General features: G+C 43.1%; 1 protein-coding gene across 15 annotated transcripts in view; it reads left to right on the top strand.

Moving 5' to 3' along the window:
* Positions 1 to 8,081, top strand: part of LCOR (ligand dependent nuclear receptor corepressor) — a 156,893-nt gene extending 148,812 nt beyond the window's left edge. For all 15 annotated transcript variants that reach the window (XM_033187117.1, XM_033187187.1, XM_033187153.1 and 12 more), the window contains one exon: positions 37 to 8,081. In XM_033187117.1, coding sequence (XP_033043008.1) covers positions 37 to 4,375 — 4,339 coding nt within the window. In that variant the 3' untranslated portion in view covers positions 4,376 to 8,081. The remainder of the gene's footprint in view (positions 1 to 36) is intronic.
* Positions 8,082 to 15,659: the final 7,578 nt, after the last annotated feature.

Genomic DNA, 15,659 nt, shown 5'->3' with positions numbered 1-15,659 from the left:
ACCATACTAATTCCTTCTTTCTCTTTCTCTCTCTAGGGAGAACTCAACAGAGGCAAAAGCAGTAGATTCTAACAATCAGTCGAAGTCCCCACTGGAGAAGTTTATGGTCAAACTGTGTACTCATCATCAAAAGCAATTCATTCGTGTTCTGAACGACCTGTACACTGAATCTCAACCAGGCACTGAGGACCTGCAGCCTTCTGATTCTGGAGCAATGGATGTATCCACTTGCAATGCTGGCTGTGCCCAGCTCAGCACCAAACATAAAGAAAAAGATGCTCTGTGTCTCGATATGAAGTCTTCTGCTTCTGTAGATTTGTTCGTAGACTCATCAGACTCTCACAGCCCTTTACACTTGACGGAACAGACCCCGAAGGAGCCTCCTCCTGAGATAAACCCTGTAGATGGAAGAGAGAATGCCTTGACTGTTGTCCAGAAAGATTCCTCTGAACTTCCAACCACTAAACCGAATTCTATTAATAGCAGTTCAGTGGATAGTTTCACTCCGGGATACCTCACTGCATCTAATTCTTCCTCAGTGAACTTCCACCACATCCCTAAAAACTTGGAGGGGCAAACCACTGGACAGGAGCAAGACACAAATGTGAACATATGTGAGGATGGTAAAGACCATATGCAGAGTTCAACTTTAGTAGAAAGTCTAATTACCGTAAAAATGGCAGCTGAGAATAGTGAGGAGGGCAATACCTGTATTATTCCTCAAAGAAATTCGTTCAGGGCTTTATCAGAAGAGGCTTGGGACTCAGGGTTTATGGGGAACTCATCTAGAACTGCTGACAAAGAGAATACTTTACAGTGTCCAAAAACACCTTTGCGCCAGGACTTAGAGGCAAATGAACAAGATGCAAGGCCAAAGCAAGAGAACCATCTTCACTCGCTGGGAAGAAATAAGGTGGGTTACCATTTACATCCCAGTGATAAGGGCCAATTTGATCATTCCAAAGATGGTTGGTTAGGCCCTGGCCCTATGCCAACTGTACACAAAGCAGCAAATGGACACTCAAGAACCAAGATGATATCAACCTCCATTAAGACAGCTCGGAAAAGTAAAAGGGCATCAGGGCTGAGGATAAATGATTATGATAACCAGTGTGATGTTGTTTATATCAGTCAACCAATAACAGAATGCCACTTTGAGAATCAAAAATCAATATTATCTTCTCGGAAAACAGCCAGAAAGAGTACTCGGGGATACTTTTTCAATGGTGACTGTTGTGAGCTGCCAACTGTTCGTACATTGGCCAGAAATTTACACTCCCAGGAAAAAGCAAGCTGCTCAGCATTGGCATCAGAAGCAGTTTTCACTCCTAAGCAGACCCTTACAATTTCAGCCCCTAGACATACAGTAGATGTGCAGCTTCCCAGAGAAGACAACCCTGAAGAACCTAGCAAGGAAATAACCTCTCACGAGGAAGGAGGTGGAGACGTTTCACCTGGAAAAGAACCTCAAGAGCCTGAGGTTTGCCCCACAGAGATGAAGCCGAGTCTGAGCAGCTCCCCCAGGTCAGAGGAAACAACAGCCTCCAGCCTGGGGTGGCCTCTCCCCACTCACCTTCCTGAAGAGGACCTGCCAGAAGGTGGCCCCACAGTCTCAGCTCCCACAGCAAGTGGGATGTCTTCTGAACACAACCAACCACCACTTGCACTGTTGGATACGGAGGAGATGAGTGTACCCCAGGACTGTCACCTGCTTCCTTCCACTGAAAGCTTTTCTGGGGGAGGCAGTGAAGATGTCATTTCTAGGCCTCATTCTCCTCCTGAAACAGTCATTAGAGAAGAAAATCCTCAGTGCTCAGAAAATCAGAGTTCCCCAGTGGAGTTGGAGCCCCCCATGAGTCTGGGAAAGGCTGAGGACGACCAATGCATCAGTGCCGAGGTTGAGTCTGGAGACACCCAGAAGCTAGATGTCAACCCACTCTTGAAGGAAAGCAGGACTTTTACTGATGAAAACCCCAGTGGAACTGAGGAAAGTGAAGTAGCAGGCGGTACAGGAAAATTAGAGGCAGAGGATGATGATGTAAAATACCTGTCAGAAAAAGACACGTGTGATCCAAGCATTGACTCACTCGAAGAGAATTTAGACAAAAAGAAAAAAGGTAAAAAATTCCCTGAGGCCTCTGATAGGTGCCTAAGAAGTCAACTTTTGGATTCTTCCTCTGCTGACAGATGCCTAAGAAATCAAAGTTCAAATTCTTCCTCAGCTTGTCTTGAAATCAAAGTTCCTAAAAATCCTAGTGCAAAACGTTCAAAAAAAGAAGTGCACCCTGGTGGGACAACACCTGAGGGCCTTCCACCTGACAGTTTCCACACGGAAGCTCTGGAGGACACAGAAAAGCCAAGTGTCAGTGAACACCCCCCTGAGAAAGATGCCGAGCAGGAGGGCGAAGCAGGGGGAATCATCACCAGGCAGACTTTGAAAAACATGCTGGTCAAAGAAGTCAAGGAGTCAGGAGGAGAGATTTTCCCCAGCAGAGACCCCATAACCACAGCTGGACAGCCACTGCCTGGCGAGAGACTGGAAATCTATGTTCAGTCTAAAATGGATGAGAAGAATGCTCATATCCCCTCAGAAAGTATTCCTTGTAAGAGGGACCCAGAACAGGCAAAAGAAGAGCCAGGGCATATTCCCACACAGCATGTGGAGAAGGCTGTAAATGAGGTAGACAACGAAAACACTCAGCAGAAAGATGATGACAGTGATGCCCCGTGCAGCTCTCTTGGGTTGTCAAGTAGTGGAAGTGGTGATGCTGCTAGGCCACCAAAATCAGTGCCAAGGCCTAAAAGATTGACCTCTTCAACCTACAACCTAAGACATGCTCATTCTCTGGGCTCCTTGGATGCTTCAAAAGTGACTTCAGAAAAGGAAGCTGCACAAGTAAGCCCCACAATGCCAAAGGAAAATGGAGCTTCAGAGAGTGGAGACCCCCTAGATGAGGATGATGTTGACACCGTGGTAGATGAACAGCCAAAGTTTATGGAATGGTGTGCTGAGGAGGAGAACCAAGAGCTCATTGCCAACTTCAATGCCCAGTACATGAAAGTTCAGAAGGGCTGGATCCAGTTGGAGAAAGAAGGACAGCCAACACCAAGAGCAAGGAACAAATCAGATAAACTGAAAGAGATTTGGAAAAGCAAGAAAAGGTCACGGAAATGTAGGGGTTCGTTGGAGGGTCAGAAGTTTTCTCCCGTTCAGATGCTCTTTATGACAAACTTTAAATTATCTAATGTTTGTAAATGGTTCTTAGAGACAACTGAAACCCGGTCTCTAGTCATTGTGAAGAAGCTCAATACTCGCCTTCCAGGAGACGTTCCCCCTGTCAAGCATCCTCTTCAGAAATACTCTCCTTCCAGCCTATATCCCAGTTCACTACAGGCTGAGCGCTTGAAAAAGCACTTGAAGAAATTTCCTGGAGCTACCCCAGCTAGGAATAATTGGAAAACGCAGAAGCTCTGGGCTAAATTTCGAGAGAATCCTGATCAAGTGGAGCCAGAGGATGGCAGTGATGTCAGCCCCAGCCCTAATTCTGAAGACAGCATAGAGGAAGTCAAGGAAGATAAAAACAGCCATCCTCCAGCAAACCTGCCCACTCCAGCCAGTACCCGGATTCTTAGAAAATATTCCAATATTCGAGGAAAGCTCAGAGCCCAGCAACGTTTGATCAAGAATGAGAAAATGGAATGCCCAGATGGTCTGGCTGTGGAAAGTAAGCCAAGTCGTAAGAGCGTATGCATCAACCCTCTGATGTCACCCAAGCTTGCCCTGCAAGTGGATGTAGATGGGTTTCCTGTTAAGCCCAAGAGTACTGAAGGAATGAAGGGACGGAAAGGGAAGCAGGTGTCTGAAATCTTGCCTAAAGCAGAAGTTCAGAGTAAACGCAAGAGAACAGAAGGCAGCAGCCCTCCAGATGGTAAGAACAAGGGGCCTGCGGTGAAAGCCAGCAAAGAAAAGCATGCTGATGGAGTCACCAAAACCCCTGCTGCCAAGAGGCCAGCTGCAAGGGACAGAAGCAGCCAACCCCCCAAAAAGACGTCTTTGAAAGGGAATAAAGTGAAGATCCCTAAAAAGTCCGCTGGGAAGAGCTGCCCTCCCTCCAGGAAAGAAAAAGAGAATACAAACAAAAGGCCTACCCAGTCTATTGCCTCGGAAACACTGACGAAACCTGCAAAACAGAAGGGGGCGGGTGAATCCTCTTCAAGGCCTCAGAAAGCCACGAATAGGAAGCAGAGTAGTGGAAAGACTCGGGCCAGACCCTCAACGAAAACCCCAGAGAGCAGTGCAGCTCAGAGAAAGCGAAAGCTGAAGGCCAAGCTGGACTCTTCGCACGGCAAACGGAGGCGGCTGGATGCAAAGTGATTGGAAAGATGGTAGCCAAGAGTAAAACTGTTCTATAGAAGTAACCTTTTATTTTGCATTAACTAAATCTGCTTTTATAAGCTTATCAAGCCTTTCAAATTTACAGTTAATGGAGAACACCGTAATTTGAGATGTCCAAAAATGCATCTCACATGGAGAAGGGAACTTGCAGAGTCCTTCTCTGAGGCTAAGGGAAGTTATATATTATATTCTGGTTGTTCCTTGGGTTTTAAACTTGGAACTAAGCAGTTTTCGTTTTTAAAAGTACAGTGCCTTATTTATCCTTTTTGTTTTTAAATTTACAAAAGCTAAAAAGCTGATCTATGTGATTAAAGGCTTGTATTTTATACTTGATGCACAAGCACTTGTACTGTAGCCGAGAAGACCACCATCATGCACATAAAAGGAGCTTTTCAGCAGCCACCCTGCAGCATCTGCCCACGAACAGATGCCCCTCTTTGCAAACCCCAGCAGTGAACTTCCCTCTCTGTCTTGTTTGTTTGTTTAGATGATGTTTGAAAGCTAAACCAAATCATTTTTATGGTATGCAGAGGATTTATAATTATAAAAGATTACTATTTCTGTTACCCCCTTTTTAAAAAGATCATGTTCATTGTTGGTCCCTCCTCTCACCTTTGATGTTTTGTCATTTGAGAGCATGTATTCTAAATTATGTGCCCATGGGACAAGAGATAATGTCACAAGTGTTAATTTTGTTTATAACCTCTAAAACATCATTTGCATCCCCAAACTGTATTGCTAATTCTCACCATCTTCTTCATTTCTGGTCTTGCTAGCACTCCTGCAAGGCTTCCATCCTACTTTGGGAGGGAAAAGTCTAGGATTTTTTTTTTTTTTTTTTTCATCTTGTAGCTGTAATTGGATGATTAGGATGAAAATGACTCTTCTTATTTTCTTTCTTACCCAGAGTACTTCCATATTCAAAGAAAGCCAAACTTATTATTTCCAGTAATAGAAAGGTTTAAGAATGTGTATGTCTATGTGTGTTTGGGTGCATTTGCATGTGGTTATCAGCCACACATGTCTCCCAATCCCAATTTTACAGTAAAATTCTTTCTTCCCCATGCAGTGTGCTTGGGTGTCCCTGAGTTGAGTAATTAGCAAAGGACAGGTGGTTTAAAAGTAGCCCAGTGTCTCTGCGAGCAGCCCCAGTACCACTTTGGTACCAGACTCAGATCTAAAACAGCACAGAATTATGTAAAGGTTAGAGCAGCCTTGCAGTTAGAGGAAGCAATTCCAACATCTGTGGGGAGCCCACACACCCCCTACCCCCAGAGCTGATGTTTAGCTGTATGCTCCAATGTGAATGTACTTGTTGGAGTAGATATTCATTCTGATTGATTAACACCATCCTAGTAGTTAAATGCTTGTAGTATCCCTCCTGCCATGTCATGTCAGGCTCTGTTCCGTGTCTCAGAACTGAGAACCACCATATTTTAATGACTTTGTTTGCCTTTCCCAGGTGAAGCCTGAGATTGGCGCATTGGCTTCAACCTAGTGCCTATGACTTTGCTCCATGATTACAGCGCAGCGTGTACTTGACTTTTCCATTGGGCCACTCTGCAAAGAAAGGCTTGGTTGTTGAAGCCTCATCCAGCTTCCTTAACCTATTCTGTCACCAAAATCGGCTTGTATGAACAGCTGCTGCCCTGTCCTTTTTATTTAAAAATTTTCCATTTAGGTTGTTTCAGATCTCTTTAGATAAGCCCAGATGGACTTTTTCCTGAAAATCATGATAATACAGGCCTTCTACCCATTCTGGTAAAGGTTTGCTGTATATCATGGAAACTTCTGATGATTGGATAAGACTGGAGAAAAGTATTTGATTGGTGAGAAATTTAGAATTGTGTTGAATTTCATAGCTAGAGAAGCTTAGTATCTTATGAAGCCCTGACTGTTTTTCATGTCTTCTCTGTCTGATGAGTCTTTTTTTTTTTCTGGTATCTTTGACTTGGGCCATTCAAGAGCTGCCTATATTAATGAAACTGCTGAGTGTGTATGTTGGCAACTCTTTCTCAGCATTAAGTTGCACAGAGGCATTAATGTGTTTTGAATAGGTTCATTTAATCTTAAAAAATGGTTTTAAGGTTTTAAAAATATCTTTTCATATAGTTGTCACTGGATATTGTTTTTGTGGTGACTTAAACAGCTGATGTTTGCCAATGTCGGGCATGCTGATTCCTGTACAGAAGAGGTGCCCCTTGGCTGCATACAGACTACCTTGTAAGGTGCTTGGATTAGGTTAGGGAGAGGTGTAAGGTAGTGAGTGGGTGGAACTTTTCCAGTTCCAAGTTTGTAATTCATTCCATTTGTTTTCTAAGTTCTTTTTCGTTTTTAAAAGCTCACTTAAAGATAATAGCCTTCTTTCCCATTCTAGGCTGTGTGTGAGAAAAGGTGTTAATGTGTATGTATGTATTTTATATACCTAACAATGCAATGGATCATCTTTAAAATCAACTTATACTTTATAATAAGGACATTTAAATAGACCGAGAGTCTACATAATTATGACACTTAAAAGTTTAGAATGTTTATATTTGTTGAATCTCACTTTTGCTGATTCAGTTAATTTTGTTAATAGAAGAAAGAAAACAGCAAAACCTGAGGGCCAATCCTGAAAGGCCGTTTGATAGCTACAGCAGGTACTGGCAAAGCAGCTTCCCAGACACCTCCAGGCTCAGGCGTGGGATTGACTCAAGTCTGTTATTGTTTTCCCTCTGCAGAAACCTTCTTCCCAGAGCCATCTTCAAGAATGGCTTACCACCAAATGCAAAAGCAGTGCATCCCTTCCGATTCCAAATCAGAAAGGAAATTCTGCTCTTGGGTGTACACTTGGTGAAATGACAGTCCCAGTCTTGGGGCTGAAGTTGATGACCAAAGGACACTGGTATTCTCTGAGTTTCTGGAGAAGCTGGAAGATGCCTGGGAAGCAATCACTGAAGCTGCCGTAGCTCCCCTAGAGGAGGGCCCTCTTTAGGATACCTATCTTTTATCCCATGAGACTCCCTACTGTAGATGGACACGCAGGAGACCACTCCCTCACGTGGGATTCTGAGCCTCACCCCTAGCACTTCCTCAGACAGGTAACAATCTTGCAGCACAGCAGGAAGGTTGCGAACCTTTGTTCTGCTCCTGAGGCTTCCTTCGTAGGAATGCTATTAATGTCTGTAAGTCACCAGTCACTAGCCCCTTGGATTCCTTGTTAAAGACTTCTATGCAGCCTTATCTAAAACAGTAATCTTAGGCTGTGAGTCTCCTGCTGTATTGTTCCTAAAATTGTATGGGTAGAAGAGGTGCCCTTAATCATCCCTTTACATATGTGGTGCTTTCTAATGGGATCTTCTATGCATCACATACTATGCAGGTGAATTTCTCACTGTTAAGATAGGTCATCAGTAGAAGGCATCACTTCAAGATAGTTACTTTGAATTGAGGTTTGACCTCTTTTCCTGCTTTGTAATGGGTTCAGTGGTGAGGATGGGAGCTGTCATTCACATTTATGGGCAGCATTCCTGTTGATTAGTGGACCTAAGAGTCAAATAGGAAAATATAGCATGCTGTGTGATACAAGCTGGAGATGCTGTAGTGTTACTATCTGCAAGTTCTGTGCGGGCTGCCTTTTGGATTCCAGATGATCTGTCAAGGCTGGTCACTTGTTTGTGTAATAAAATGTGTTTGGAATATAGCCACACCCATTTTCTTATGTACTGCCTGCGGCTGCTTTCACACTGCAAGAGCAGAGTTGAGTAGCTGCAGCAGAGACCCGTGTGGCCCTTACAGCCTGAGATACTATCTAGACCTTCAGAAAACATCGCTGACCCTGCTTGAGAAAGTCATCCTTTTCAGGAACAAATATTCTTGATTTTCCTTCTCTCTTCTGCCCTTTTCTCTCTGTTCTTCTTTACTTCCTGTTTTCCTTGTCTCAATTTTGTTTTCTTTTCCTCCTCTTTAGTTATCTTGCTACAAAGAAGACATGTTATATCGATATGCGCTACTATCCCCTTAAACTTGAGCAACCGTAGCATTCCATCTTTCTTTAAAAAAACCCATCACAGTAGCCAAAATGAGGCCACCTTACCCTATGGAGCCAGAACCCATTAGCACATAGGGATTCAGAGTTCTAAAATTATGTGGCCGGGCCTCTCATTTCACTCACACAGAACTGACTCTGGCTTTATTTCTTCTTTATTAAAGTAAACCAAGATTTTGTTTCTGGTAAAATTAGTTGAGACTAGTTGGACTTTTAGTCCTCTGAATGTCACATTTAGATGTAGAAAACGTTTTTTCACAGACTAGAAACAAAGTCTGATCACAAACCCAAAGCATTGTTCATTCTTATATATTTTGTTCAGCTTTTAGGAAAATAAAAATGTGTTGGCACCGATACCTTTTCAGTCACATGCTTTCAAAATAATTTTATTAAAGGTAAGCCAACAAATAAAACATAGAGGCTTTTGAAGTGCTTTAATAATGATTTACAAAATTGGAGTTATAACCAGAGTATGACTGAAAAGCTATTAAAGTCTTCCTCCTCCTCCAAAAACTCAAGGATAAGGGGATATATCTTTTTTTTTTTTTTTTTTTTAATAGAGACAAGGTTACGCTGTGTTGCCCAGGCTGATCTCAAACTCCTGGCCTCAAGCAGTGCTCCCACCTCAGCCTCCCAAAGTGCTGGGATTACAAGTGTGAGCCACCGCACCAACACAAATACAAGTTTCTTTGCTGTTTTTTTTTTTTTTTTAATGTGATTCAGTGTCTTGTCAGTGAAAAATTTTTGTCAGTGGCCCCAAATCACTGATTGTTTCAGTTGTTTTGAAACAGACAATTATCATTTTGAATTCTTAGGATTACTTTGATGTCTTACTATGACTTGATATCCACTGAAATACTGGAATTTTTTTTAAGTATAAAATCAATCTGTGTAAGGCAGTCTTCATATCCTAGCAGTAAGTGCTCTTCCCCATGCTTGCTCTCAAATCCTTTTCAGGGGAAAAATAAAAAGATTATTGTATTTAAAATGAGCAGAATTGTGGAAGGGCCTTTTTTCCCCCTTCCGCCGCCCCCCCCCCCCCCCCCCCCGCCCGCCCGCAGACAGGGTCTCAGTCTATCGCCCCAGGCTGGAGTGCAATGGGCGTATGGTCTTATCTATTAGGGTATGTAGTTTAAAAGTGTAGTTTTTTTTTTTTTTTTTTTTTTTTTTTGAGACGGAGTCTCGCTGTATCGCCCAGGGTGGAGCGCAGTGGCCGGATCTCAGCTCACTGCAAGCTCCGCCTCCCGGATTCACGCCATTCTCCTGCCTCAGCCTCCCAAGTAGCTGGGACTACAGGCGCCCGCCACCTCGCTCGGCTAGTTTTTTGTATTTTTTAGTAGAGACGGGGTTTCACGGTGTTAGCCAGGATGGTCTCGATTTCCTGACCTCATGATCCACCCGTCTCGGCCTCCCAAAGTGCTGGGATTACAGGCTTGAGCCACCGCGCCCGGCCTAAAAGTGTAGTTTTTTAAAAGTATAGTCGTCTTCATTTTTATGATGCCCACTGCAGCCTTCATCTCCCAGGCTCAAAAGAGATTTTCACACCTCAGCCTCCTGAGTAGCTGGGACTACAGGTGCATGCCACCACACCCAGCTAATTTTTTTTTTTTTTTCCAGTTTTAGCAGAGATGAGGTCTTGCTGTGTTGCCCAGACTGGGAAGTCTTTTGAGGCAGCCTTCAATATAATTCATCCTTTGAAACCTCAGAACAGAGTCTTGTATTCTACAATGGATGGATTGGAAGACTTGAAGACCCAGCCTCTTTCCTTTATAGATAATCAGACTCGGGCAGAAACTCAGAGCTCTCAGGGCTTTGCTGTGCTGTGCCATGTCATGCCGTCCTGGGGCCCAGGGAACCACCCTGAGCACTTTGTGGAGTGTGTCCTTGCTCAGGCTTTTGCCTTGGGATTGAGCCGAGGCTGGTCAGTTCCTTCCACTTACCTCCTCTCTGTCTGATCTTCCTTTTCCCAGAGCCTCAGTGCTTGATGCTCAGTGCTCAGGAGATGTCCTTTGCTCCATCGTTCAGAAGGGCAGTTGTGTGGTTATGCTGCCGGGTGAGCACAGACACGTCCTTTCTCCCCTAGCTGGGGCCATCCCACACGGGGTGCTCAGTATGCATGCCTCATGAAAGCATAGACTGTCCATTTAAAAAAAATCAGGTACTCACGGTATTACAATATGCCAGGGGTTGGACAAATGGATTTTTTACCCTTTTTTAAAGGGTTATGTAAAAAAAAAAAAAAAGGCGACTATATGTGGCCCACATAACCTAAAATATTTACTTCCTGACTCTTGTATAAAAGCTCTACTGATCCTTGCAGTACTCATTAAAGATCAAATTGTATAGACAGGCAGAACTTTTTTTTTTTCTCATATAGTCCAACATTTTTTCATACAGTCCAGCAATTCTTTTAGATTTTAGAGTAGCTTGCCTGTGCATCTCAGTACACAGCTGCTGTTACAGATTATTCCTGAATAATGCTTTTGCATTAAGAAAAATTATACCCCTTTGCCAATTGTCTACTTGTTAATGAATTGTGGGCATGTGATCATATCTATTAGGGTACGTAGTTAAAACTAAAAATGCAGTCTTTAAAAGTACAGTCTTCATTTTTATGAATCAGAGTGAATTTGACTGTGGTAGACATTCCATTAACAGCAGTTCAGCACAAACAAGTTACTCATGAAGTTAAAGCCAAGAATAGTGCCTCTCCCTGAAAGTATGCAATGTGTTGGTTTTACCCCTAGAACGCTTCATTTCTCTTTTGTATCATATACTTGAAGGTTTCTCACTCTTCAAGCTCTGGTCGTGATATGCGAACATAAATGCCTGGTGTTTGCCTGTTTGACTTTCGAGTGCAGACCACACATTCTCTTAAAAACACCAGCATGTCTGTGGCATCTTGTCAAGACACCGGCAGCTTTAGACAGAACAAGTTCAGGGCTCTCCAGTCCAACCCGAGTCACCTGCTGGTTCTGAGGAGCCATCCTTGGCACCTTGCCCTTCCTCCTCCTGCCTCTGCTTATGCCGCCAGCTCCCTTCCAGGAGGCATATTCTCTGGGACAGTCCCCCACTTCCCCAGTGCAGCCCTGAACACAAATTTGTCACATTAGAAGCATTTTTATCTCAAAACTCTGTTTTCCTCTAGTATTTAGTTGTTGAGTTTAAATGCTATTCAACTTATCAACTTTTTTTTACCCCACTTTTCTATGATCTGCACCTCATAGTTGTCTTGTAGCTAAAGCTGCAGTATTTGGGAGCTAATTTTTGGGAAAGAGACTATACAAACAAGATTTGCATAATTTTGTATATTTATACCACAGGTAGGGATTATTTTTAGAGCCACTATAGCTTAAGGTTATTGATTTCACTAGTGTGGTTTCTGCATTCTAAATAGTTCTCGGAGACTGTGTTAGTGACTGGTTTCAAATACATATATATAATATTTATACACACCACTGTGGAATTTATTTCACTGTGTAAATAGTGATATTTTCCTGTTCAAATGCTTCTATAGAAAGTATTTATTTTAACAAGAAAATTAACTGTCAAAAGGGCTTTCCAAAAAGTGTTCTTTCTAGCCACCCATCCTCCCCAGCTACCATGCTCAACCATTGAGTCCCCAAACAACAGTGAAAGCAGAAAGGTGTGGCCTTGAAACCGTCACTGTATTTGGGCAGATGCAACAGAAGTGCATCTCCCCACTGTCACCCCATCCCACAACAAAGTGGGACTCCCATCGTGGGTATGGCTGTGCCAGCATGGCATCGGGCGTGCCCCACGCAGCCTACTTCTTGCATGCACAGTTGGTACATTCAGCTGTACACTTAACAGCCTGTACAGGAAAATGAGCCTTAGTTGTAGCCCCAAGGAAACCCAAACCCATGCCTGTGAGATACGGAGAAACCACTGGTTGCCTAGAGAAAGCATTAAGGTGTATTTCTAGTTCCTCTCTCATGTTGGTGAAAGACACTATTGACACTCTCGTTAATAATGGGAGATAAGCATGTTATCTTCTGCACCTTGACTATGCTCGTGAGCACCTGGCTCTTCTCTTCCTCCCCTCCCCTCCCTGTCTCAGTGTGCATCTGTGCAGCTGTGGGCCAGCCCCCCGTAACCAGTGGTTACAGAATGATACCATCTGTTCTAAGATGTGGTCAGCTTTACTTCTCAGGAGTCCTGTCCTACAATTCAGAGCACCCCTGGATGGGATGGAACCAGTGCTTTATGATCATGTTCCTCTTCCCTGTGCCCTGTCCTTGGGCACCTCCATGTAAGTCATGATCCTCATTGTGCAGGGCTGGCTGGACTGAGAATTGCAACTCCAGGACAGCAGGGAGCTTTGGGACTAGGCACGCAGGGGTTTTGTCATCCATTTGAACCATAATTTGCATATTTTCTTACGGCCTCCCTTTGTCTTTTCTAAATGAATGAGGCAGACACTTGAACAGTAATGCTGGAGAATGTTTTTTTTTTAAGAGACTTTGTAAGCAAATCTGATTTTAAGATGAAATGTGAATGAGAAACTAGGTGCCAGGGAATTTAGCACTGAACTAGACAGTCAGAACTTTTTTAACTTTGCAGGAAGAAATAAATTTTGCTGTCGTCTAAATGTTCACAAGAAGTAATGTTGTAAATAGTTTTCTAAAAATATTTATTACCTGTGCTGTATACAAATTCATGTTTTGAGTGATGTTGGTTTGCATCGTAGTATTATAGAATATATTTTGAGCAGTGGACTTCCTTTCATAACACAGTTCACACATGGAGAAAGAACAAAAACCAGCAGGTTGAGAGCGTTTGGGGCGTTTGATCTGTAATGTTACATCAAATCTAAGCTTTAACTGCCCCCTCTTCTCATCTGGTTATATTTTATATATATATATACACACACGCACACACACACAGGGGTATGATAAACTGGTCAGTGGTCAGTACCCAGATCTGCAGAGCAGATTTCCAGGTGTTCTTTCTGATGTGTTGCCCATAAGCAATAAGATCCTAGGTAATAACATTTATTCCGGGGCCCACATTGGCCCTTGTCTCAGAGGATAGGGTGGGGGTAGAACAGCTCTTGCTAAGACCTCTTGCCTTTGCCAGAGAGGTTGCTGTACTTGAATTTTTGCTTCTGTTTGTCTGCACGCTCCTTCATGTCATGGAACTCCAGCAAGGGATGAGAAATCTGCCAGCACCAGACACATCAAAACTGGGCATGTAGATTGAAAAATTTGCAATTTTTCATGAATTTATAGGGTTTCCAGAATCTAGTTGAGGCAAAGCTCATTTGGCTATAGAGTAAATGTAAGACTTGTTACAATAGAAATTTAAGTGGCCAGTTCAATGTCCTTTGGCTATATTTGACCTACCATTAAAAGCTAGCCCATTTCATATAAGCATCTTCCGTGCCTGGGCTTGAAATGTCTAAAGCTGCCTTCGTGTCTGGGATTACACCATGTAGGTCAGTATAAAGAGGGCAGTCACTCCTCCATTTTTCCCAGCGTGTCCAGTTCAGCAGATTTCTAAAGCTGTTAAGCAGCCTCTCTTTTTGACCGTCCTAAACTTTGTGAAAATAAATACCCCACACCCAGATAACCATTAATAGAAGTAATGTAGTTTTTTAGGCTTTTGGAATATGTCTTCTCTTTTGTATTTATGATGGTGTTTGGAATTTTTCACTAGTGTTTTTTTAGATTGAAGTGGGTGCATTAGGATAAAACTTTCCCTTGCTGATCCTGAAGGCAAGCAAGAGGAAAGAAATTGACCTGTATTGTGTCATTGGGGAGGTGACTACTTCTTGTAGTGGTAGGGGGTGGGGGGAATGGGGCATTGTAGGTTATGTGGGGGTACAATAGAATTCTGGCCTGAGGCTCCCCAAGTCTTATTACCTTGTATGAAAAATCCCCTTATTAGCCTCATTTAATCTCAATAGAAGCCTGCTGTTTACCCTCAGGGAACAAGTAGTTTTCAAAATTGAGCTCCTCCAAGGTCATTGGCCAATACTGTATGCAAGCATTGGTTATCTTTGTAAACTCATGGCATTATTTCCCCGTATGCATTATAATACTAAGAAATTCATCCCCAACCTGTATGAAAAGCACAGCCCAGGGCCCTAATTGAGGCTAGCGTGAATGCCTTTGAGGGGCCAGGGGGCCATAGGAGGCCCATGCAATTTAACTGAAGCTCAGGTGCCACGTTGGATTTTTATTCTTATTAGGCCACAACCCTTCTGAATGAGTTTAGGGCAGGGGCTGCTGATCCGGCTGTGGATTCAGGGAGCTCTAAAATGAATCTCTACCGTTCCTTTAAAGGTCTTTCTGGTTCCTCCCAGTGTTGTCATTGCCGAGGTTGATCTCGTAGTTGTTCAGTTGTGCTCTTTTTGCTGTCTTGTGAGTCTTAGCCAGTGATCCAGCTGCCCAAGGACAGGGCCTCCAGAGGGCCTAGCACCGTCCTGGTACCAAGCGTGTGCTCCCGGACTGTGTGACAGTGTCTTTCCAGAGCAGTGAAATGAGATATTCTGCAAGTGGCAACCCAGAAGATCAGTGTGTATCTCTTGGGCCTGGATTTCTACTATGTTAGTGAGTGTAGGAATATACTGTGTCTTTAATGGATGAAAATTCAATGTATGCTGTGAATTTGTTGGTTTGAAACATTGAAATTTTTCATTAGACAATGTTTACATACCTCACCTGAAGAACCTTTGAGAGTGTATATATAAAATTTAAAAATATATTAAGTTGCTTTAAAACAATATGTATAGCTATAAAAGTTGGAGTTATTTTAACTTTGAATATGTACCAAGTCTCTTAAATATTGAAATCTTGTAGACTTCTTGTGCTTCTGTGTTTTGCTTTCCTATCAGGCCATGTAGGAACCTGTGTTCTTGTTATTGGTAGAGGGGCCCTCACTGAAATCCAAGCTTGGAAGGATTTCCTGTGTTGTTTCAGATTCTCTTGTTTGGTTTTGAGGGATGGGGTGTGGAGCCAGAGGATGTGTGGGAGGGGTTTCTCTAACATTGACATCTATTCCATGAGCTTTTTCAAGGCGCTTATTTTATGGCAGCGTATTAAACTTCTTTGATATTCAAGTGTGTCTGTGTAGTCACTGAAGAGCGCATAGAATGCCTTGGAGCTGGTCATTCAACTTGCAGCGTAAGGCAAAATTGATGAGTTGCCAGAAGGAACCACAAAGCAATACTTCCACCAAGTGTCAGGGCTTAGAGAAGCCTTGTTTGCT

The sequence above is a fragment of the Trachypithecus francoisi genome, unplaced genomic scaffold (assembly GCF_009764315.1).
Source record: "Trachypithecus francoisi isolate TF-2019V2 unplaced genomic scaffold, Tfra_2.0 Contig01579, whole genome shotgun sequence".
Taxonomy (NCBI): Eukaryota; Metazoa; Chordata; class Mammalia; order Primates; family Cercopithecidae; genus Trachypithecus; species Trachypithecus francoisi.
The sequence above is the reverse complement of the archived record's forward strand: the minus strand, read 5'-3'. Positions and strand labels throughout refer to the sequence as shown.